This window comes from Panthera tigris, chromosome B4, assembly GCF_018350195.1.
Source record: "Panthera tigris isolate Pti1 chromosome B4, P.tigris_Pti1_mat1.1, whole genome shotgun sequence".
NCBI lineage: Eukaryota > Metazoa > Chordata > Mammalia > Carnivora > Felidae > Panthera > Panthera tigris.
Window position 1 is genome coordinate 18257624 of NC_056666.1, and position 25537 is coordinate 18283160.

General features: G+C 34.2%; 1 protein-coding gene across 1 annotated transcript in view; it reads left to right on the top strand.

Annotated features, from left to right (window-relative positions):
* MALRD1 (MAM and LDL receptor class A domain containing 1) overlaps positions 1–15963 on the top strand; it is a 778752-nt gene extending 762789 nt beyond the window's left edge. Inside the window, exons 43-44 of the mRNA XM_042993660.1 lie at positions 12928–13003; positions 15738–15963. Coding sequence (XP_042849594.1) covers positions 12928–13003; positions 15738–15818 — 157 coding nt within the window. The 3' untranslated portion in view covers positions 15819–15963. The remainder of the gene's footprint in view (positions 1–12927; positions 13004–15737) is intronic.
* Positions 15964–25537: the final 9574 nt, after the last annotated feature.

Sequence of the window (25537 nt, forward strand, 5' to 3'; positions counted from 1 at the left end):
ACATATATATATGTGTGTGTGTGTGTGTATGTGTATATATATTTTTTTTTGAAAAGGGAGATATATTTTCATAGCTTTTTGAGTAATCATGGATAGTTTTTACTACACCAAAACTTGACATTGTGGTAGTTTCTTGAAGTGTAGTTGTAAAGTGGAATCTGAAATACTATCAGTAAAGTTTTTGCATTGTTACATTAAAAATTCATTGGTCTATCTAGCACTTTGTATAGATCTTTTACCTATGTATGATTTTGTAGTGCCAAACATTTTTCATTTAGAAAATTACCAGTTCAGTGAGTTATGTAGCTTGTCAAATGTTGAAACAATTCATTAGGCAACTTAAGAAAAAAATCTCATCAGACAAGTCTTAAAAATGATGGGAAGCTGTTGTGCTCATGATAGAAAACGTAAGTTTTTCAAAATTCTAATTTTTGTATGAAAGTTCAGATTTCATCATTAACAAGAGATACTGTCAGGTATTTTCTCTGAGATTATCAGTCTTTCTTGTTCATTTTCAATAAAATGTCTGCCAAATGCTCTAGTCTGAAGGACCACAGGTTGTAAGTCATTCTTTTAAATAAAAATGTTATTCCATGAAAAAAGAAGTTAGTTGAGCATGCAACTCAATCTTGCAGTGCTTTCCATAAGATAACATGCACTTTAATATGGCATAAAAGTACTTTATGCATACTTCTCATAATATTAAAAAAAATTACCTGAACAAGTTGAGATTCAGTATAATCAGTTTTTGTTGTTTCATCAAGGTCATTTTGAAATGAAACTGACTTTTCAAAAAGTTTACTCTGAATATATGGTGGTGAAGAATGCAATGTACATGTGGGTACCATTGCCTCATTTCCTGCCAAGGCCACTGACAGTTTTACCCATCACTGCATTTACACCATCTGTGCAAATATCAACACAATGAAAAAGTCTGTTAAAATAAAAATTCATTGATCTAGCTCACACTTTGGATCTTTACCAATGGGTATTATTATTATTATTATTATTATTATTATTATTATTTTGAATTTGTACACCTCCTTAAGAGGTCCTAGGACCCCTAGTAGTTCACACACCACACTTGGAGAAACATTGCCCTTAAACAATTATTACCTGAAAGAGCTATTTAATGTCCTCTCAAGTATATGTATCATCATTTAACCATTTTCCTATTATTAGACATTTAAGTTGTATCTAATGTTTCATTATTACCAATAATTTGTGATGAGCCTCTTTCTGTATAAATCTTTGTCTTCCTCTCTATTTCTTAAAGATTGACTCCTAGTAATTTTACTAGGTCAGGAGAGATTCTCAGAGTGTGCTATCAAACACATTTCCACAGGAACCCCAGCTCTGCATCTGGTTCGCATTAGGCAGCTGTGAATGTGCTAACACTGCACTCAGATGAGGAGAAGCCGAGTAGAGACTATCTCACATTGGCAGCATGGGGTCTCCTTAAGGTTAAGCTACAGGAACCTGGGTCAGCTTTATTCATACTAATCGTGTCCATATTCCTGGGCATGTTCCCATTTAGGCACTCTGCCACAGCAAGATCGCGTTGAACAGTGACAGGTTTTGTAGTCCGTGATATTTATTTCCTGCCTGAAAGAGTAGGAGAAAAATATGGCAGCTGCTGTATCATGTGAATGAGTTTAGCAAAATTCAGTGTCCCAGTTGTTTGGTTTTGTGACCCCAGATGATTAATCCTTTCCTCTCCTTTTTGTGGCATTTCTGGTTATGTTTGCAAACCCAATTCTTTCTGAACTTTTTCACCCAAACATTTGGTTCAGCTTGTTCCTTAAAGAGTTGGAAATGAAAACTTGAGGTCACAGACATTCCCCCCTAATTTATTCCTGCTTTTTAAAAATTGGCTTGGTTCTTCTTTTTCCTTTTTTCCCTCCTAGTTTGTCTTCTTAAAAAAAAAGTCAATATATTGCTAGAAATAGAGACTATTATATCGCTGAAGATTTCCATTTGCCACACTTCATGATTTTTTTTCTTTAGCAGTAGTCGGATTATATAGTATTTTATAGAAGTATACTTTCAATTAAAAAAGTTGATTTAACAGACTCAACTTATTCTTATAATGCCTCATGGTGTCATGTGATTTCATTCTACCAACAGATTCTTATAACACATTTAATGTTTGCTCTGTAATTACCTACAACAAAAGTAATCTCGGTGTTGACTTTTTTTGGTAATAAATACAAACATATGAAAATGCTCCCCAAAATCAAATTCTCTGAGACACTGTAGTGCTTCAAAAATTCCATAAAATTCAGCCCCCTCCTTGCTACCACCTTCTTCTAGATAGTTTTTACTGAAGCACAAGTTGGTGTTCTCGCCTAGACAATTTTTACTGAAGCACATTTTGGCATTCAGTATGATTATTTTGAAAAATATCAACTGAAACAACCTAGTAAAACCCATTATGTCCTCTCTTAAATAATGTTGTGGGGACTTGTTACTCTTTTAGCCTAGATTACACCAAGAAGATACACAGATATTTATGTCTTTCTCCTGAGTTAGAGATGTGCTACTTAAGTACCTGGTCTGTTTCTTCTTGAAAGTACTACCTATGTAGCTGATTGTCCTGTTTAAATTTAAATTTAAATAATTTAAAGAAGAATCTGAAAGTCAAAGTTGTATCCTTCAGTTAGTAAATATATTGACTCTCATGATATCCATTTCATGTACTGTCCATCTCCTCACCTCTGGCTCTATTTTCCAGTTATCAGAATTCCTTTCTTCAACTTCCTATGTACTTCTTACTTATTTTACATTCTTCTATTGTACTTATCTTTGCACACTGCAAGGAAAATATGTCCTTACTACAAAAAGAACAAAATAAGGTCTAAATTTTATAATTTGTAATAATTCTCCTTAAAAACAGTTTATTCAAACTGGCTAAAATTTGAACTGGAAATGAACAGATAGCAGGTATAAAATAAAACTTGTTTAAGGCTTTGAGAGAAAAAAAAAGATGATATATGTGAATCATATGGCACTGACAACTTCATAGGAAACACACTACATCAATCTAAAATCAGGAAGCAAAAAAAATTATCATTCATTAATCTGTATGATGGGACAGAGAAAAAAATTAGTGGTACCCAAATTAAGAAACAAGTATTTCTTTAAAAAGATCTCTTCTTGACAGAGAGAAATGTGTTTAATGAAATTAAAAACAGATGAATAAGGGGTGCCTGGGTGGTTCAGACAGTTAGGCATCCAACTTTGGTTCAGGTCATGATCTCGTGAATTTGTGGGTTCAGGCCCCGTGTCGGGCTCTGTGCTGACAGCTCAGAACCTGGAGCCTGCTTCAGTTTCTGTGTCTCCCTCTCTCTCTGCCCCTACTCCACTCACATTCTGTCTCTCTTGCTTTCAAAAATAATGAATATTTTAAAAAATAGATGAATAAAAGTGGTAACCCAGAAATACTTTATTTTATTAAGATTTTATATTTTCCTTTTATCTGAAGATTAGCACACTCAGAAAGGCTGAGGCATACTAACAAAGTCTTAAGACTGGGAACATTTGGAAAAACCAAATTAAAGAGTTTTAAATGACAGAGGTGGAAACAGGGAGAGTAGAGTTGAGATTTACCTCTGTGGGACACCACAGATTCACCATTCATCAGACTAAGCAAAATTTAACAAAATAGGCATGATTCCCAGAATAAATGAATTCTATTTCAATCTCTTAAATGACTGTATTTCATAATTGAGATGGATCCTTTTTTTAAAAAAAAGGTCACATGTACTTTTATGGTTAGAAAACATTTTTCCCCAGCAGTAGCAAATCAAATACTTCATAGCCTGAAAATTTATTTCAAGATCCTCGTATTTATACATGGATGTTTCATACCTCTCATTTTTCAGAGATACGTATGACATATGAGGAACTCAGACCTGTATTTTTCAAATACTTTAATATGAGTTATTTGTACCAAATTATTTTTTCTCTAATCATATAACTGTTTCAGTTTCTATGTCATAGAAGGAGATAGAAGGTCCACACCTATCCTTTTCCTCTCATCTTCAGGGAAGCCCCCAAATTACTCCTCTGGGCTGGCCCTTAATGAACTGAAAAACGAATGCAAAGAGAGGGCAAAAGTAGGCCCCTGGCTCACTTAAAATCTTGGGCTAAGTGGAAGGCTCCATGACAACAATAGTAAAAATGATTCCCTTTTCTCTCTGGGTATTGATGAAGTGTATTGTTGGGAGTGGACATGAGGGAACAGAACAGAGAGCAGGTTAGTGGATTTTGTTCCATCATCATTAATGCTTTGGAGTATATGCATTCACTAAGTTATTCTTTCTATAAATATTCAGTTGATTCCTACTGCATTAGGTACTGTGATAGAAGAGTAAACCAGACAAGACTTTATCCACCAGAAGACTTGTGGTTTAGTAGAAGAGTCTCACCTGCCCTATCTGTAAAATAGGTATGAACAAGATGACTGCAAAGGTCTTGCTAGCTCTTAAAATTAGTAAATTGATATATTTTTTAAAAAGTATTACACTGATTATTACTAATTTGATACTTCCTTATTATTTTTATTTATCCCACGCCCCTTCATTGAAATCAGGCTTTGAGGTCAGGAGAAAGAAGCAGGAAACTTAAAAGAAAGATACAGATACAAAAGGAGGGAAGAGTAAGAAAAAAAGGTAAAGAGAATAGCACTCAACTATTACTAGGCACCTTCTTGTGGTAGGCACTGTGCAGACATGTAATTTCATCTGAGAGACAGAAGTCTAGTAGCTGCCACACTCCAAAAAAAGTTCTAGAGGCAGGAACCATATACTGAACAACTCTGTAAGTCCAGGAACTAACACAATATTTTAGTACATAGTATGTGTCCTAGAATTATTGGACACGTTTAAATAAATATAAAATATAAACAACATCATCAACATTCTATCATTTGAACATCTTTAGAAATGAGTCATCACTTTGTAGAGCACAATTTTCCTTCAGGCACTTAACTCAGAATGATCATTTCTTGTATTTTAGAATATTCTTCAACATTTTGAAACAATATATACGAATAATTTCATTAGTGGAAGAATGAGAACAGAACACACACACACACAAAGAGCAATATATTTGGTAAATAAATTATGTTTATTCCTTCAAATCACCTTGATAGCTGCATTACCTCAATTTGAGATCATAGTTCTCCGTACTTTTTAGCATAGAGGTTTGTACAACAGAGTTTTATGATACTGTCCACATATATGTAACAGGAATCATCATGCATTGCCATCTCAAATGATATTTCCTTTTACTTTTGTAATTTGTACTAAAGTTTTGAGCTCATTTTCCTCTATGCATTTTCTAAGCCTTTTTTTTTTAATATGAGAAAAAAACTGTGACAGCTTGTTCCCATGAGATAGTAGTGGGGACTAAGGTGTTTGATTGATTAGACTAAGAAGGCTGACTAGTTTGTCAGACACACAAATGACATACTAGTAGCTTAGAGAAAAACATGTCTGTTGTTAATAAAAAGAAATTAACCCACTGATAGCCAAAAATAGCAATTAATTTAGTAAGTAATATAAGACACTCCCAATAAAACTAATTATAAAAGTGGATTACAATTACTAATTAATAAACTTCTGATGTGTGTAAACAGATGTTCATTTTGAAACATATACTTTTCAGCAGAACACCTTGGGCACTGTCTTTCCTATCATTTTCCTGACAACCATTCTTCAACATTCAGAGTGATACTTGAACTCACTGTCACCTTTACTTTCAACCTACATAAAGGTTACTACTCACTTATCGAGTCTAAAGATGGTCACATTAAGTGACAGTCAGACTCTACCATAACGCTACGCAATACTCCCATAATAATCTTTCTACTACAGTATCATTACAATTTAGTTTTATATTATTAAAGGTTTTATAGCCCCAAGAAGCTAGAGATAAATGTATCTATCAGTAAGAAACTTAAACAGAGAAATTAGACAAAATAATTGGAAAGGAAAATATTTACCTATCTCTATTTACAAATGACATGATCATAGAGAATCCTAAAGAATCCAAAAAAAAAGCACCTAAAGCAAATAAATGAATTCAGCAATGTTGCAAGATACAAATTCAAAACACAGAATCAGCTGTGCTCCTAAACCAGCAACGAAAAAGCAGAAAAAGAAATTAAGAAAGCAATCCCATTGACAATGACATATAAAAGAATAAAATACCTGGGAATAAATCTAACCAGGGAAGTGAAAAATTTCTACACTTAAAATTACAAAGCATTACCAAAAGAAATTAAAGAAAACTTAAATAAATTGAAAGACATCTCCAATTCACAGAAAGACTTAATATTGTCAAGATGTCAATGCTACCCAAAGTGATCTAGATTGAACATAATCTCCAACAACCTTTCTTTGCAGAAATGGAAAACTGATCCTCAAATTTATCTAGAATTGTAAGGGCACCAAAGAATCATAACAGTCTTGATATAGGACAAAGTTGGAGAACTCATACTTTCTGATTTCAAACTTACCACAAAGCAAGCAAGCAAGCAAGCAAGCAAACAAACAAACCTTACCACACAGCTACAGCAAACAAAATACTTGGTATTGGCAAGTGAATATACATGTAGATCAATGGACTAAAAATGAGAAGACAAATGTAAACCAAACCCATTCGACGGGGAAAGAACAGTCTCTTCAACAAATGGTTCTGGGACAGCTGGATGGCTACATGCAAAAGAATGGAGTTAAACCCCTACCTCACATCACACAAAAAAGTAACACAAAATGGATGTAAGACCTAAATATAAGAGTTAAAACTATAAAATATTTAGAAGAATATGTAAGAGTGAATCTTCAAGACCTGGTATTTAGCAGTGCTATTTATTTAGGTATTTATTAATTCATTCATTCAAACATAATTATACAGTGCTATATTAATTTCAGGTGTACAACATAATGATTCAGCAATTCTATGCATTTCTCAGTGTTCGCCAAGATAAGCATACTCTTATTCCCCTTTTATCTATCTATCCTCTCACTCACCACCCCTCTAGTAACTACCAGTTTTTTCTCTGTATTTAAGAGTCTGGGTTTTTTGTCTTTTTTTTTTTTTTTTTCATTTTGTTTCTTAAATTCCACATATGAGTAAAATGATATGGTATTTCTCCTTGTCTAACTTATTTCACTTAGCCTTATACTTTTTAGGTCCCACATGGTTGCAAATAGCAAGATTTCATCCCCCCTTTTTAAAATATTTCATTCTTTTCTTTTATGGCTGTGTTACTCCAATATATGTGTAACACACACACATTACTTCTTTATCTATGTATGGACACTTGTGTAGCTTCCATATCTTGGTGATTAGAAATTATGCTGAAATAAACATAGGGTGCATGTATCTTTCTGAATTAGTGTTTCTGTTTTCTTTGGGTAAATACCCAGTAGTGGAATTACTGGATCATATAGTAATTCCATTTTTGTTTTAAGTGTTTTCAGGAACATCCATACTGTTTTCCCACAGTGGCTATCCCAATCTTCATTTCCATCAAGAGTACACAAAGTTTCCTTTTTCTCCACATCCTTTCCAACAATTGCTATTTCTTTTCATTTTAGCCATCCTGACAAGTTTGAGGTATTATCTCATTGTGGTTTTAATTTGCATCTCCCTGGTTATGTGATAGAGACCTGACACCATAAAAGTCCCAGAAGAAAACATAGGCAGTAATTTCTTTGACATTAGCCACAGAAACATTTTTCTAGATGTGTCTCCTCCAGCAAGGGAAACAAAAACAAAATTAAGCTGTTGAGGCTATGGCAAAATAAAAAGCTTTTTGCATAGCGAAGGAAACCATCAACAAAACAAAAAAACAACCTACTGATTGGGAAGATATTTGCAAATGATATAATCTGACAAGGGGTTAATATCCAAAATATATAAAGAACTTCTACAACTCAACATCCAAAAATCAACCCAATTAAAAAATGGTTAGAGGACATGAATAAACATTTTTTTCAAAGAAGACATACAGATGATCAACAGACACATGAAAAGATAGCAACGTATTCTTAGGTATGACACCAAAAGCCCAAGAAACAAACAAACAAAGATAAACTGGACTTCATCATAAGCTTTCATATATCAAAGGACATTATCCAAAAAGTCAAAGAACAACCTACAGAAAAAAATATTTGAAATCATACATCTGATAATAGTTTAATATCCAGAATATATATCAACTCCTACAACTCAACAGAGAAAAACAATGTGATTAAAAGAAGCAGACTTTTATAGACATTTCTTCAGTAAAGATATACAAATGCAAACACACACATGAAAAGATATATAACTTAAATGGGGACTCAAACATTTTTTTGCCAACATTTGTAACATTATTCACGATAACCAAAAGGTGAAAACAACTCAAGTGTCTATCATCTGATGAATGAGTAAACAAAGTACAACATATGCACACAATGGAATATTATTCAGCCATAAAAATCACTGAAGTTTATATACATGCTACAATATGGGTGGATCATGAAAACATTATACCAAGTGAAATAAGCAGACACAAAAAGATAACTATTATAATGATTCTATCTATGCAAAGTACCTAGAATAGGCAAATTCATAGAGACAGAAAGTAAAGCAGGGGTAAAGAAGGAAAAGGGGCTGGAAGAAAAGGAGAATGGGAAGAAATGGGAAATCATGGTTTAATGGTTACAAAATTTCTATTTCTGGTGATGAAAACATTTTGTGAGTAGAAGTGATGGTTGCATAACACTATGAATATAATGAATGCCATTGAATTATACACTGAAAAATGGTTGAAATGTCAAGTTTTATGTTATATATATATATGTGTGTATATATATACATATATGTACATATATACACACACCACAATATTTAAAATTAATAATAAAATTTTAAGAAACATTTAATTACATGTTTATATGTGTAAATTTTTATGGTGTATGAATTATAATTTAATAAAGCTGTTAATAAATACATATAATAAACATTTACCTCAAAGTCATGTTTAACTATGTTACATCCAGTAACATAGATGAGTTTTTTAGTTTTTCTTCATTGACCATTTACAATAATTTCAGATACCTAAGATAAACACTTCCGTGGTTTTTTTTTAATTTTTTAACATTTATTTTTATTTTTGAGAGAGACAGAGCATGAGCAGGGGCAGGGCAGTGAGAGAGAGACACACACAGAATCTGAAGCAGGCTCCAGGCTCTGAGCTGTGAGCACAGAGCACAATGTGGGGTTTGAACCCATGAACCACCAGATCATGACCTGAGCAGAAATCAGATGTTTAACCAACTGAGCCACCCAGGTGCCCCAATACTTCCATGTTTTTAATCAACACTAAAACAATTTTGTTAGTTAATAAGCCATGAAGTGAATTCCTTTAGAGTTATACATATGCTCACTAAATTTAAAGTCGAAATTTCCATCAGAATTATCCTAGTTCTACACTGACATCTCTCTTTAGCCCACTCAAAATGCCACTGTATACAGTGTCTGTACATATTGGATACAGAAGCTTAATAATAATTTAAGGGAATGAAAGATTAAGTTATAGATGGAAAACTCATGTGATCCATGCTACCTTTTCTCTCTACCCTGAAATTCTAAGCCAATTCCTTGCTGATTCCTGAAGGTGGTGAGATTCTTTGAAACCTCAACTTTATTAGAGCCATCTGCCTATTAACAAATACAGTAAGTTAAACATAGCAGATTTTAGCCTAATACAGGTTTATCACTGTACCATACAATGTTAGAAATGGCAGAAAACTTGATAATCAAACATTTTGTTTTCCTCATTTTAATTTCTATCATTTCTATCATTTTTTTTCAATATATGAAGTTTATTGTCAAATTGGTTTCCATACAACACCCATGCTCATCCCAAAAGGTGCCCTCTTCAATACCCATCACCCACCCTCCCCTCCGTCCCACCCCCCATCAACCCTCAGTTTGTTCTCAGTTTTTAAGAGTCTCTTATGCTTTGGCTCTCTTCCACTCTAACCTCTTTTTTTTTTTTCTTCCCCTCCCCCATGGGTTTCTATTAAGTCTCTCAGGATCCACATAAAAGTGAAACCATATGGTATCTGTCTTTCTCTGTATGGCTTATTTCACTTAGCGTAACACTCTCCAGTTCCATCCACGTTGCTACAAAGGGCCATATTTCATTCTTTCTCATTGCCACATAGTACTCCATTGTGTATATAAACCACAATAAACTCAAAATGGATAAAGGACCTGAATGTGAGACAGGAAACCATCAAAACCCTAGAGGAGAAAGCAGGAAAAGACCTCTCTGACCTCAGCCGTAGCAATTTCTTACTTGACACATCCCCAAAGGCAAGGGAATCATTTCTATCATTTAAGATTTCCTCATTTCTATTATTTTAAGTAAAATTATGTTTGAATATCAAACATAGATAACTGATACAGATGGAAAATTATAGTACTTAAAATAGTAAACGTATGGAGTTGACACTAGCTAGAAATTTACTTAATGGAACTCTCTATGGATGATGGGTAATATTTTACCCTATAAACAGGAAAGCTATTAAGAATTAAGCCTAACAATTCAGAAGTTTCTAATGTTGGGAGACATAGCTTTGATGTGGGAAAAATAGTCGTCTGTGATTGCTAATAAACATAATTTAAAGTAGGAAGAATTTACCATTGCTCACATACTACTCATACTGTGACCTTTCCTCTTTTACTACAACTTCACATCCTTAAGTATCACCTTTTTTTCTTTGTGGTCACCCAATCCCCAAAGGCTAGGCACCTATAGTTTTTTGTTTTTGGTTTTTTTTTTTATTTATTTTTGATTTTGTCATTTTAAGAGAACATTAGTTAAGACCTAAAATTCTCTCAGAAGTAGCTCCCATAGCTGAATTTAATCAGTTTACCTTCCTTCTGCCTGCCAATCTTGGTCTAGGTCACCTGGGGTCCCAGCAAAGCCAAAACTAATTCTCTCACATCAAGATCTTTTGTGTTGCCTGTACCTCACTTCTATCCAATTGACTTCCAAGCCTATTCCTTCAGTTCCTGGTTGTCTGCCTGGCTTTTGGATCATCTGTCCTGTCTGACCCTATGGTTTAGATTTCCTCTTGCTTCCTGATTCCATGCCTGATTTCAGCTGAGATTAATTTTTCTGAGCTGTGCTGAGCTGTGTCTGCAGTTGTCTGATCTTTATCTAGTTCCTAATTTCCATTTTGTTTTGTTACTCCCTACCCCCATGTTCTCTCTCTCCAGCCTTTGTTTTGGCATCTTGAAACTTCTATTCAACTCCCTACCCAGTCTCAACTCTAAAAGCAACCCTGCCGAGGCCTGTGCCTAACTACATCACTTACTGAGTTTACTACTCTGAGAACTTGGATTTACTAGTCTTGGAGGAGGGAAAGGCAAAGACTCAAATACCATTTATTCAACCTAACTATAGCAACTCATAAGTATTCACTTGATACAGTTAAGGAATTAACAGATACTTGTTGACTCACTAATAGTGTCTCTATGATTTCTTTCAAATAATAATCCACAAATATAGATGGTATATATGTCCCTATGCATTGATAGCCACAGACACAATTTAAGTGTGAACTGGTTAAGCTACTGAATATTTAAGCCAATTGTATAGAAATAGTGGAAATTAGGAAGCTTCGAAGACTGAATCCACAGGAGAAACGTATTGCCAGTCAAACACTATTACCCAGATTAGGCTGCTGGACTCACTAATACTGTTATCTCTTAGAAGAGGATTATGTGGTTTGGTGAATGACAATAAGAGGTTATAACTCTGACAATTTCTTTTGAAAAAACAAATAAGTAAGAGTTTCGTCTTCATAACCTTTTCCCTTAGGATTTACAGGTATATTATTGACAGACTTATTGCCATTATACCCTGACTAGGCAAAAATATTCTCTCTCTCTCTCTCTCTCTCTCACACACACACACACACACACACACAAACACACAGACACACACACGTTTATATATGTTTGTTTTTTCCCTCCTGGCTGCCTTCAAGACACTGGCAAGTATCCTACAATTGGTCTTCCATTCTCCATTATGTGTGTGTGTGTGTGTGTGTGTGTGTGTGTGTGTGTACATGTATGGGATCTTTCCAGGAATCTTTAATGAAGTATCTTTAGTTATCTGGTTATATTTTTTTGTTGTACATTTTTTATTCCAGTTGTGGCCAACTATTCCAGGGCTTGTTGTCTTCTAATAAGTCTATTGACCCTTAAGTAATTAAGAATAAAAAGAAAGTGATCATTAGGAGTGCAGTTAATCAGAGTAAATTAAGCAGACCTAGACCACTATGTGAGATTATCAAGGACATTATCAAACACATATTTCTTATGATTCATTAAAGAAAAAACACTAACATTAAGAACTCTTCAAAACACTCATATTTCCATTTGCTATTTAAAATGTTAAACACTGATTCATTGCTATAGATCTTTGTAACAGACACTGTCATGAAAAATAGTCTTCAGGATTTGGTGGTTTGGTACTTTTGAAATCTAAGGTGGCCTTTCCGTATAGGCAGCACTTTTTAATGTTGTATCCTTTGTATTACTTGAGTAACATTTTAAGAAATCAACTTTAATACTGATTTATGCCACTTTTTATTTGCCTGTGTTTATTTGGATCTAAATATCCAGAGTTCAAATTACATTTGCTTTCAAGAATGTGGTTGCCTTGGTGTCCTTAAAAAAAAAAGAAAAGAAAAAAAAGAAGTTTACTTATGATAATACATTCATAAAAATAAGTATGCTGTTTAGACAATGTGTCTCTCAAATATGTCTATCAGATAATAACCTGAAAAAGGACGGTGCTACATTTAATACTTCTTCTTCTTTTTTTCTTTTAATGGTCCTGTGTGCTTTAAGGAAAACTAAAGCAAGTGTTAACCAAGCATTTGTTAATCCAGTTTATGGGAACTGGAGGGACCCAGAGAAAACGGAGGTAAGTGCTAATGGTGAACTGTATTGTTTCAGAAGCAGAAACACACACACACACAGGGTCATCTGGACATGTTTCCACATCATGGCTAAGAGGAATGTTTTAGCAGAGTCAGTTCATTGGAAATGGGAAGGAATTTCAGTTGCTCTAAATGTGCAGTGAGAATTTTCCATTCCAGGACAGATTCAATCTGCTTGTAAAGTCAGTTCACTGTTAAGTGGCTTTGTGGTCACTATTCATACTCAACGAGAGCTGACAAATCTGGAAAATATCAGTTTAATCCAGAGTATTAGTCAGCTACCCGTAGTAACTCTTTATTGACTGTTCTTTGTATTCTATTCCCAAAGACAAAAGGGAGGATAGCATTCTGTGCTCCCTTTAAATTTAGGTGGGAGCAGTAAAAGGCTATTACCTGATAACTCAGAAGACTAAAGGAAAAATTAAAGTGTATTACATCTTTCTTGGGCCTTTTTAGGGTCATTCCTTATTTAGTGCAATAAGTAGTCTAGAGAGAAAATGGGCAATAAAATCTTTTTCATCTCTTTAAGTAGATAATATGAGCATTCATTTGGGTATAAAATGGGATTAGCCTGACATGTCACTTCTTATCTATGAAAACCTCCTTACATCCGATTTTAGAAATATATCTGATTCATTCTCTTGTCAAAGTGAGCATATAGAAAACAAAAGTGTTGATACCCCCTATTTTTTTAAATGAAAATAGGCCATGAACAGTTGTTACCATTACTGAAATGAGTAACAAGGTGCCAGATCAGACAGTTTCTAGTAGTTCTGGAGAGTTGGTTGATATGGCTGAAGGTTAACACAACACTTGACTTTTTTGTGTGTTTTATTTACTAATGATGTCATACATACTTTTAGTATTGTTTTGGTAGGAATGAAAACAAGAAGATATTTCACAGAGCACAGAGAGAATTAATTTGGATGATACATCAAGTTAATCAAGACACAGCAAAAATTAAAATGTAGCCCCTCCAATGAATAAATAAATGGATATTTAAGAAGCCTAATGTAATTTATCTTCTTGGCAAAGTAGATAGGCATAACACAAAGCTACTTCATTTTTAGTAAAGGAAGGAAAATTTACTTTTTTTAAATCTTTAACATTTAGTATCTGAAAGATATAAATGATATAAAATGTAGTCTTTTAAATTTAGCATTTTTATATTAATATCTTATAAACTTGTAGTAATTAAAAAGCTGCTAGGAAGCTGTTGTACGTCTTTTTCTTTCTATTGAGAAATGGCTTCTCTGGCACACAGGTGGGGGTTCATATCAAGACCCACCCTTCAAGGTGCTTTCAAGACTCTACTATGTATGCATATGAGTGCAGTCAGTGACTCTAGAGAACCTTGGAAACAATTTCCTTTTCTCTATCCTAATTAAAAACAATTCCTCTTTCACATTTTTTTTCCTTTCCATTAAGAAAGGCTAGAGAAGAAATCTGTCACAGTTCTTGAACTTTGTTGCTGCTTTGATTTCTGTTGTTTCAGAAACAATAACTTTATTTTAAACCAAATGTACCTTTCCTGCCTGACTTTGTAATAGTGAAATTGACCTCTCCAAAAAATACTCCTCTAAAAACTCAGAGAACATTCTCATATCCTGATATAGAGAGAATAGTATAATGAACTGCTGTATATCCATCACCCGACTTCAGTAATTGCCAACCCATGGTCATTCTTGTTTCACCTCTACTGCTACCCATTCCCACTACACATCAGAGCGGTGATGGTGGTTTGCTTTTTTTTTTTTTTTCTTAAGACTTTGTTTTGTTTAGAGCTGTTTTAGGTTCATAGCAAAATTGAGCAGAGGGCACACAGAGCTCTCCTATATCCCCTCCCCCGCCTCACACACACACATGGCCTACCCCATTATCAACATCCTGCACCAGAGGTGGTACATTTGTTACACAGACAAATCTGTATCTCCATATCATCCAGAGTCCATAATTTACATTAGGGCTCACTTGGTGTCAACCAGAGTATTTTTAAGCAAATCCCAGATATCATTTCATTTCACATGTAAAGACTTCAGTTGTACCATTAAGGAATAAAGACTTTTAAAAAATATGACCATAATATCACAGGTAAACATTTAATAATAATTCCTTGATATCATCAAATATTCAATGTTCAACTGCTGTTGTTGCTGTATTTTTAAAATCAGGATAGATATATGGTATATACATCCAAATTGACAGGTATATTTCCTAAGACTCTTAATCTCTAGGTTCCATTTTCTTTCTCTCTCATGTTTTCTTTGTGATTTGTTGAAGAAATCAAGGTGTCTGTCCTAAAAAAAACTCCACATTTTAGGTTTCCTAATATATTCTGTAAACTGTAAGTCTCTGAACTAAAAGCTGGGGTTTTTTGTTGTTGGCGGTGGTAGTGGTTTTGTATTTTTTGTTTGTTTGTTTGTTTGTTTTGTTTAACTCAACTGTGATCAATACAGCAGACTTAGAGAAACCAGCACCCTAGAAAGAGTCAAGATTCTGGCCACTGCACTCCCCTGTCTCACCAGAGGTGAGGATAAGGCAGTCCTATGCCCCAATGGCCTTGGATACACACACCAACATTAGGCCTGTCAACAGTAAGTGTGGACTAAAGGTACTAGGGAGAGAGTCAGGAATGCTCACTTCATTCTGCATGATCTAGAAAGAGGTCTGTTATTTTAATGCCTAAAATCCTAACCTTTTCAATGTGTTTTTCTTTAGAGTTCTGTATACTCCTTCTCAAACCCATTATATGGCACAACATCAGGATGCCTGGAGACCATATCTAATCATCTGAAATAGTACCATCAAGATCAAGTATGATCTAGGGTATGTAGTTTATAGAAAATTCTAGTCTGTGAAATCTGATGGAAACTCATCTTATGCAATAGTAGAAATAGAAGGGATTCAGAATACTAATTATTACATTTACAAATAAATTTTCTTACTGAACATATTAAATGTTTTCATGGCATCTGAATCAGAACCTTAAGTTCATTATACATCTGAATATTTTAATAAAATGTTCTAATTGATGTTGTTTTCCTTTGATTTTATCATGGTCATTTAAAAAAACACAAATCAAACTGCTTTATATCCTGAATATTAAATAAGTTTTAAAATTCTTATTTATATGAGATAGAACTTAGAAACAAAAAGGTGAACTAATTCAGCATACAAGCTAGCAGGCATGGACAAATCATAGTAATCCTAATCCAGATAACCATGAGTAAAAGGTATTTCTGTATCTGGAAAAAAATGTGAAATTATCATCCTAAACTTGCCTTTATTCATATAATTATTTAACACCTATCTTCATTTACACATAAAAATAATACTGAAATATATGAGTTATGAAACTTTGGACCACAAGAAACTGAAAATCCCTACTCCTATGGTTTAAATAATGTGGCAATTATTATATACAAAACCGGGAAATTGGGAGAACACTTCTTTTGATTGGTTATTGCAAAAGCTCTGTGCCTTTAGCAAGGACTCTGGTTATTTACAAGTTTCAGTTCATAGGCTATGTTCTCAAATTAGCTCCCTGACAGGTTAGATGGTAGCTACACAAGCTGCATCACTGTTGTGTTCCCAGTGAAGTTCAGAGGCAGAACAGGGCCCATTTTTTCTTGTATCTTTTCACCAACAAAAAAACCCTTCTCAGGATGCACTCCCAGCAACAGCACTCTTATTGGCCAGGAGAGACATGGAGCCCATGCCAAGTCAACCTCTTCAAAGGTGATGAGGACAACATGGCTGGCTGACACCCTTCACCTCTAGGCTGAGAATAGACCTATGAAGCTCACTGACAAGTATATGAAGGTAGATCCTTGAACAAAATCAGAGGACAGTTAGGATAAAGGGGACACAGCCAGGAAGTAAGCAACCATCAGTATCTGTTCTAAATAAGGTCAGCTGTATTCAGTGTAAGTTGTACTACCAACATTAGTGCCTTTTGTGAGAATACAAACTGGAAAAAATACATATTATTGTTGATCAGCCTTGCAATAGATTAATTTCAAATTTTATCCCAGTTAATTTTTTGAAGCCCATTAACTATATTCTAGTTGTGCTCTCTATGAATACCTTTTCCTAACTGCTGCTTTCCTACTGACATCACAATTTCTGGTCCTAGAAAACTTCACACAAAAGAGGATCAGTTATTCTTGTTGTTGAAGTCTGGCCTCTGGCATTGTGGGACATAAGCATTTTGGGAAGCTGCATTTATTGTAGCTTAAAACTATCAGCCAGTTACATTCAGGATCTTTGCCTAAGCTTATAGAACAGCAGAAGGTTAAAATCTAAATATGGTTTTGTAAAGGACCTCAAGGCGACTACATGAAAAATGTAGTAAAAGTGCAATTAAAAAAAAAAAAGATAATAGCAATTATTATCCAAATTAAATTGGCTTGTTTCACAGGAATATTGAGGGAATTCATGACCTCATATTGAGGTAGCTCCAAACTGAGGATAACAACGGAAAATCAACAGACTAGAAACAAAGGTATTCTTAGTTAAAATTATCTTCAGGTGCAAGTTATGTGCCCCTTAAAATGTTTAAATCAAACATTTTGTGAGGTCTTATAAATACATATGGCAGGGGCACCTGAGTGGCTCAGTCGGTTCAGTGTCTAATTCCTCATCTCAGCTCAGGTCACCACCTCTGGTTGGTGAGTTCAAGACCTGCATGGGGCCTGTGCTAACAACGTGGACCTGCTTGGGATTCTCTCTCTCCCCCTCTCTGCCCCTCCCCCTGCTAGCTCACACACACTCTCTCAAAGTAAATAAACATTAATAAATAAATGAATATTGCAATTCTATGAAACTTAAAGGACAAAACTGATTTTTCTTATCCAGTAGGTAGAAGAGGTATGTGCTTATGTTGTTTTCATCATTTAATGTGAGATTCAGAAATAAAAAACTTATTTTTATTTGCATTGTTCTTCCTCTGACAACTTACTGATGTAAATCCAAATCTTCCCCGTTGTGATTTTAAAAATATAAAAGAAATAAGAAAATAGAGAAAGAAAGAACAAGAAGTATAGAGAGTTCACAATTTATATAATTCAGCTTTTAAATCATGAAAAGATTTCAAATTTCACACCAGAGAATCCAATGAAACCATTTTTTTTAAGCCAGTGGATGTCAGGAGAATGGATACCAAAGAGTACTGCTGACAGATTCTTAGAGCTTTTAGTGCATAAATATTTAAGACAATATCTTGTTAGCTGGATTCATGTGACCAGCCTATTTCCCAAAATATACTATAAAATAAAATATACTATAAATATACTATACTATACTATACATAAATATACTATAAAATATACAGATAATAATGTTAATAACAATAGCAACAAGTGATAAGTACTGATTATCTAAAAAATACTGTTCTAAGTATTTTAACATGTTTTAACTCAGATAAATGTAAAACAGCATGCTGTTGACTATGCTAATCAGCCACATGTGGACATTTAATGTGAAATTTACATTAACTAAAATTAAATAAAATTTTAACAATGCATTTCCTCAACTGCACTTGTCACATGTCAAGTGCTCAATAGCCATGTGTTGCCAGTAAACACTATAATGGAAAACACTGAGAACATTTTCATCCCATAAAGTTCTCTCAGCACTGGTTTAAAGCAATGTTGAAATATTTTCTTATAAATAGAACAACAGTAATCTCTATAAACCCAATAAGTGCTAAAAATATTTCCCAATATATGTATTTTAACTAGAACTGACCAATTTCTAGATTAATAAATTACAAATAAGACAAGGCATATTTATCTGTAAGCAAACTAGCAAATATGTGATAAACAAGTACAGGTTAACACTGTTCTCTTGACATATAAATGTCATACATCATTCTATTATACCATTTCATCTTTGCCTATTCCTTTTTCTACATTTAGATGGTACCCTGAAGAAACTGTGTAAGAATTTGTTTTGCTCTATTAATCTTCCTGACCATCAATCATTTTTCACATATGTCACAATAAGAACTGAAGATTCACACATCCTTTAAATAACTGCCTTGTGTTTAGCATGTTAAGGGCATGTGCTTCAGGTAAACCAACAGCTATGTTCATGGCAATATCTTTTTCAGTAAGTAGTCTTAAATTTAATTCTTAAAAATAAGAAACAGGAAAAATCCATAAAAAGACTGTGAGATATTTTTTTTGTTTGTTTCCAACATACCTCTTAAAAATAAGATTTCAAATATGTATTTTCACTGTCAAACCAATGACATCTTTTTGAAACTTAATGTTATTCTGGTTTTCTTTGTATCAACTTGCAAAATGTTCTCCATTTCACTGCTAATGTGTCTATCAACTAATGCAAGGGTTAATATCTAAGTCATCATCAAACTCAAGATCCTGCTCTTTAATTATTACAAGTGGAAAGGCAACACACTTCTATAAGCACCCACTGTGACATTTCAGTGAAACTAGACACACACCACATCTTGAAATGAAGAACTCTATAACTATGAATCAGTTAAAGCAGTCACAAAAGTAAATAAATAACTTAAAGATCCACTTAAAAATGGACACTGATTCATGTCATTAAACATTCTGGTCACAGTTCATGAGTTTGAGCCCTGCATTGGGCTCCACACTGACAGCATGGAGCCTACCTGAGATTCTCTCTCTCTCTGCTTCTCCCCTGCTCATGCTCTCTCTCTTTCTCTCTCTCTCAAATAAATAAAACTTAAATTTTTTTAAAGAAAAAGGAGTAAACCTGATTCCCACAATGTATTTCACCATGCAAATAAATTCTAGGTGTATTTTGATGTATACATAAAGGTAAACAATAATAACACAAAACAGACAATAATAAACATCCTATACTGACTTAGTCATAGAAGATATGGAAAAACGTGATAATTATTTCCATGAAGGCAAAGACTTTCTGAAACAATCAAATAACTAAGAATAAAGGAAAAGAATATTAAATCAGACATTAACTTTAGAAATTTCTGTGCAATAAAATACACCATTAAGAGACAACAAAGAATGAACCACAGAGCGGAAGAAGTTATTTACAATACGTAAAACCAAAAAAGTACCTATACATCAAATATATTTGAAAACCCTACAAATCAATAAGAAAAAAACAACCAAAATGTATTCCAAAGTCATTCTATGAGGCCAGCATTTCCCTGATAGCAAAACTAGATAAAAACTATACCAAAAAAGAGGAATATATGTAAATATGCCTGATGAATATAGATGTAAAATTCTCAACAAAATATTAGCAAATCAAATTCAACAATACATTTAAAATAATCATTCACAATGATCCAGAAGGATTTATTCCAGGGATGCAAGGGTGGCTCAATATTCACAAATTAATCAACATAATACACCATTTTAACAAGAAAAAAAAAAAAACATGATCATTTCAATAGATGCAGAAAAAGCATCTGACAAAATGCACCACCCACTCATGATAAAAACTCTCAACAATGTGGGTTTAGAGGGATCTTACCTCAACATAATAAAGCCCTCCCCCCAAATAATAAAGGCCATATATGAAAAGACCACAACTAATACCAAAATCAATAGTGAAAAACTGAGAGCTTTTCCCCTAAGATCAGGAAGAGATAAAGATGTCCACTCTCACCATTTGTATGAAACACAGTACTGGAAATCCTAGCCACAGCAATCAGAGAAGAAAAAGAAATAAAAGGCATCAAAATTGGTAAGGAAAAAATAAAACTTTGAGTATTTGCTGACGACATGATACTATCTATAGAAAACTCTAAAAACTCCACCAAAAAACTACCAGTACTGATAAATGAATTCAATAAGGTTTCAGAATATAAAATCAATATAGAGAAATCTGTTGCAATACTATACACTAATAATGAAGTAGCAGAAAAAGAAATTGAGAAAGCAATCAGGTTTAAATTGCACCAAATATAATATAATACCTAGGGATAAACTAAACCAAGAAGGTGAAAGTTTATATTCTGAAACTATAAACACTGATGAAATAAATTGAAGATGACAAACTAGTGTAAAGATATTCCATGTTAATGGACTGGGAAAATGAATATTGTTAAAATGTCATACTACCCAATGCAATCTACAAATTTAATTCAATCCCTATGAAAATATCAACAGCATTTTTCACAGACTGAACAAAGAATCCTAAAATGGTAGGGGACCATAAAATACCCTGGACAACCAGATTGATCTTGAAAAATAAGAATACTGGAGTTATCACAATCCCAGATTTTAAGATCTATTACAAAGATAAAGTAATCAAAACAATAAGGGACTGGCACGAAGACAGATACATAAATCAGTGGAATAGAAGAGAGCCCAGAAATAAACCCACGTGTTTGACAAAGGAGGCAAGAACACTTAATGGAAAAAAGATACTCTCTTCAACAAACACTGTTGAGAAAAATGGCCAACTACATGCAAATGAATAAAACTGGACCACTTTCTTTCACCATACACAAAATAAACTCAAAATGGATTAAAAACTTAAATATAATACCTGAAACCATAAAAACCCTGGAAGAGAGCACAGGCAGCAATGTCTCTGATGTTAGGCATAGCAGCATTTTTCTAGATAGGTCTCCCGAGGAAAAGGAAACAAAATCAAAATAAACTACTGGGGCTATATCAAAATAAAATGCTTCTGCAGAGAAAAGGAAACAAGAAAGCTAGAAGACAATCTAGTGAATGGGAGAAGATATTTGGAAATGACATATCTGATAAGGGGTTAGTACCCAAAATATACAAAAAACTTATACAACTCAATACCAAATAACCCAAATAATAAATTTTTTTTAACGTTTATTTATTTTTGAGACAGAGAGAGAGACAGAGCATGAATGGGGGAGGGTCAGAGAGAGAGGGAGACACAGAATCTGAAACAGGCTCCAGGCTCTGAGCTGTCAGCACAGAGCCCTATGTGGGGCTCGAACTCACGGACTGCAAGATCATGACCTGAGCTGAAGTTGGACGCCCAACCGACTGAGCAACTCAGGTGCCCCCAAATAACAGAAGAAGAAGAAGAAGAAGAAGAAGAAGAAAAAGAAGAAGAAGAAGAAGAAGAAGAAGAAATAATGAACAGATATTTCTCTAAAGAAGACATACAGATGGCCAACAGACACAAAAAAAGATGCTCAACATCACTAATAATCTGGGAAATGTAAATCAAAACCACAATAAGATATCACCCCACACCTGTCAGAATGGCTAAAATCAAAAACACAGGAAACAAGTGTTGGCAAGGTTGTGGAGAAAAAGGAACACTCTTGCACTGTTGGTGGGAATGCAAACTAATGCAACCACTGTGGATAACAGTATGGAAGTTTCTCACAAAATTAAAAATAGACTTACCACAGGTATTTATCCAAAGAATATGAAAACACTAAGTCAAAAAGATATATGCACCCCGATGTTTAATGCAGCATTATTTATAAAAGTCAAATTATGGAAGCAACCCAAGTGTCCATCTATAGATGAATGGATAAAGATGTGGCGTGTACACATGCACATGTGCACATGCACGCCCACGCACACACACACAGACACACACACACACACACACACACACACAGGAATATTACTCAGCCATTAAAAGAAAGAAATATTGCTATTTGCAACAACATGGACAGACCTAGAGGGTATAATGCTAAGTGATATAAGTCAGTTGAGAAAGACAAATCCCACATGATTTAACTCATGTGTGGAATTTAAGAAACAAAACAAAGAAAAAAGGAGACAAACCAGTAAACAGACACTTAACTATAGAAAACAAACTGATGGCTACCAGAGGGGAGGTAGGTGGGGGGGAATGGGTGAAATAGGTAAAGGGGATTAAGAGAAAACTTATTGTGAGGAACACTAAGTAATGTATAGGGTTGCTGATCACTTTATTGTACACCTGAAATTAATATAACACTGCATGTTCACTGAACTGGAATTTAAAAAAAATTAAAAAGAACATTTCTAGTAACCATACTAAAAGAATACATAAAAAAGAAAAAAAAAGCAACCAAAAAGTTGGCAAGCCATTTGAATATAAAATTCACAAAAGAAAAGATTCAATACACATATGAATAAATCCTCAACCTTATAAATCATCAGGTAAATCTAAATTAAATGTATACTATGTACCAGTAAATATTAGGTTAATATGTACTACCATGTCAGACAGAATAGCTAAATTAAAAAAGACTGACAATGCTAATTACTGCTATGACTGAATGTTTGTGTCCCTCTCCCCTTATCCATACTTTGAAACTCCAATGCTCAGGGCACCTGGGTGGCTCAGTCGGTTAAGCATCTGACTTTGGCTCAGGTCATGATCTCATGCTTCATGAGTTCAAGCCCCACATTGGGCTCTGAGCTGACAGCTCAGAGCTGGAGCCTGTTTCGGATTCTGTGTCTCCCCTGCTCCTGCTCTCTCTCTCAAAAATATATAAATATTAAAAAAAAAAAAAAAAGAAACTCCAATGCTCAATGTAATGGTATTTTGAGATAAGACCTTTGGGAGGTCAGTAGGTATGAGTGTGGGTCCTTCATTACGGAATTAGCATCCTTTTAAGAAGGGACACCAGAAAACCTGCTTTTCTCTCTCCTCTCATAAGCACACAAAGAGGAGATCATGTTAAACATACAGTGAGATGGTGGTGGCCTGCAAGCCAAGAAAAGAGGCCTCGGAATGAAACCTAAATTTCCAGCACCTTAATAGTGGACTTCAGCTTCCAAAATTGTGAGAAATTTGTTGTTTAAGCCACCTGGTCTGTGATACAGCAGCCAGAGCTGACTAAAACAGTAAGCAAATACCAAGTATTCTGCAAACACAAAGTGTTGACAACACTAAGGAAATAAAGCAGCTGGACCCTTTATACTTGCTGGTGATGGTATAAATTTCCTTGTCATTATCTCCTAAAGCTAGGCTTATGTATACCCCATAATCCAGCAATTCAGCCTGTTAGGAATCGCATTCATATGCACATCCAAAAAAATATGCAATCAACAAAACTGATGCATATGTGCATCAAAAAACATATACAAGATTACTGCATTATTTGTAATACAAAAAACTCCAAATTCTGTCAATTGAATATGCATATATTAAATCAAATGTAGTATAATAAAATAGAAAAAAATATATTGCAATGAAAGTGAACATACTACAGCTACTTGCAACAACTTTAATGAACCTCACATGCATAATTTGGAGTAATAGAGTATAGGCAAAAACATCATATATATTAGTAATACAGTACTTTGGTGTGCAAACATAGATTTTAAAACCTTGAAAACAACATTAAAGTAGATATGCAATATTTTTCTAAGGTTTTATTTTATTTGTGTGAGAGAAAGAGCACAAGCAGGGGAGAGGCAGAGAGAGAGACACACACACATAATCTGAAATAGATCCCAGGCTCTGAGCTGTCAGCACAGAACCCAACTCGGGGCTCAAACTCACAAGCCACAAGATCATGACCTGAGCAGAAGTTGGACGCTTAACCGACTGAGCCGCCCAGGCACCCCAAAAGGAGATATGCAATATTGACAATGCCCTACTTTTTTTGGCTTAAATATTGTTACACAAGTATTATCATTGTGAAAATTAATAAACTATGCATTTTTAAATGTTTTTAGTTGAGATATGATTTATATACCATAAAATTCACTATTTTATTAGTTTCAAGTTTTTATTTAAATTCATTAGTTAACATGTATGGTCAAATTGGTTTTAGGTGTAGAATTCAGTGATTCCTTACATATAACACCCAATGCTCATCACACTAATTACCCTCTTTTATACCCCATCACCCCTTTAGCCCATCCCTCATCCACCTCCCTCCATGAACCCTCAGTTTGTTCTCTATAGTTAAGAAAGTTTCTGATGGTTTGCTTCTCACTTTTTTTCCTTACTCTAGGTTCATCTGTTTCATTTCTTAAATTCCACCTGAGTGAAATTATCTGGTATCTGTCTTTCTCTGATTTACTTCATTAGCTCCATCCATGACATTACAAAAGACAAGATTTCATTTCTTTTGATGGCTGAGTAATATTCCATTGTGTATATATACCACATCTTCTTTATCAATTCATCTGCAATGAACATTTGGGCTCTTTCCATAGTTTGGCTATTGTTGACAATGCTGCTATAAACGTTGGGGTGTATGCACCCTTTTGAATACGTATTTTTGTATCCTTTGGGTATATACCTACTAGTGCAATTGTTGAGTCATAGGTAGTTCTACTTTTTACTTTTTTGAGGAACCTTCATACTGTTTTCCAGAATGGCTGCAAAGGTGTAAGAGGTTCTCCTTTCCCCACATCCTCACCAATAACTCTATTACGTACTCTGTTAATTTTAGCCATTCTGACAGGTGTGAGATGGTATCTCACTCATCATTAGGGAAATAAAAATCAAAAGCACGGTGAAAGTTCTCTATTTTAAATTGCAAAAATCAAGGACTTTTAGTGTATTTACATTCTTTGGCAATCATTAATCTTTCTGTCTCT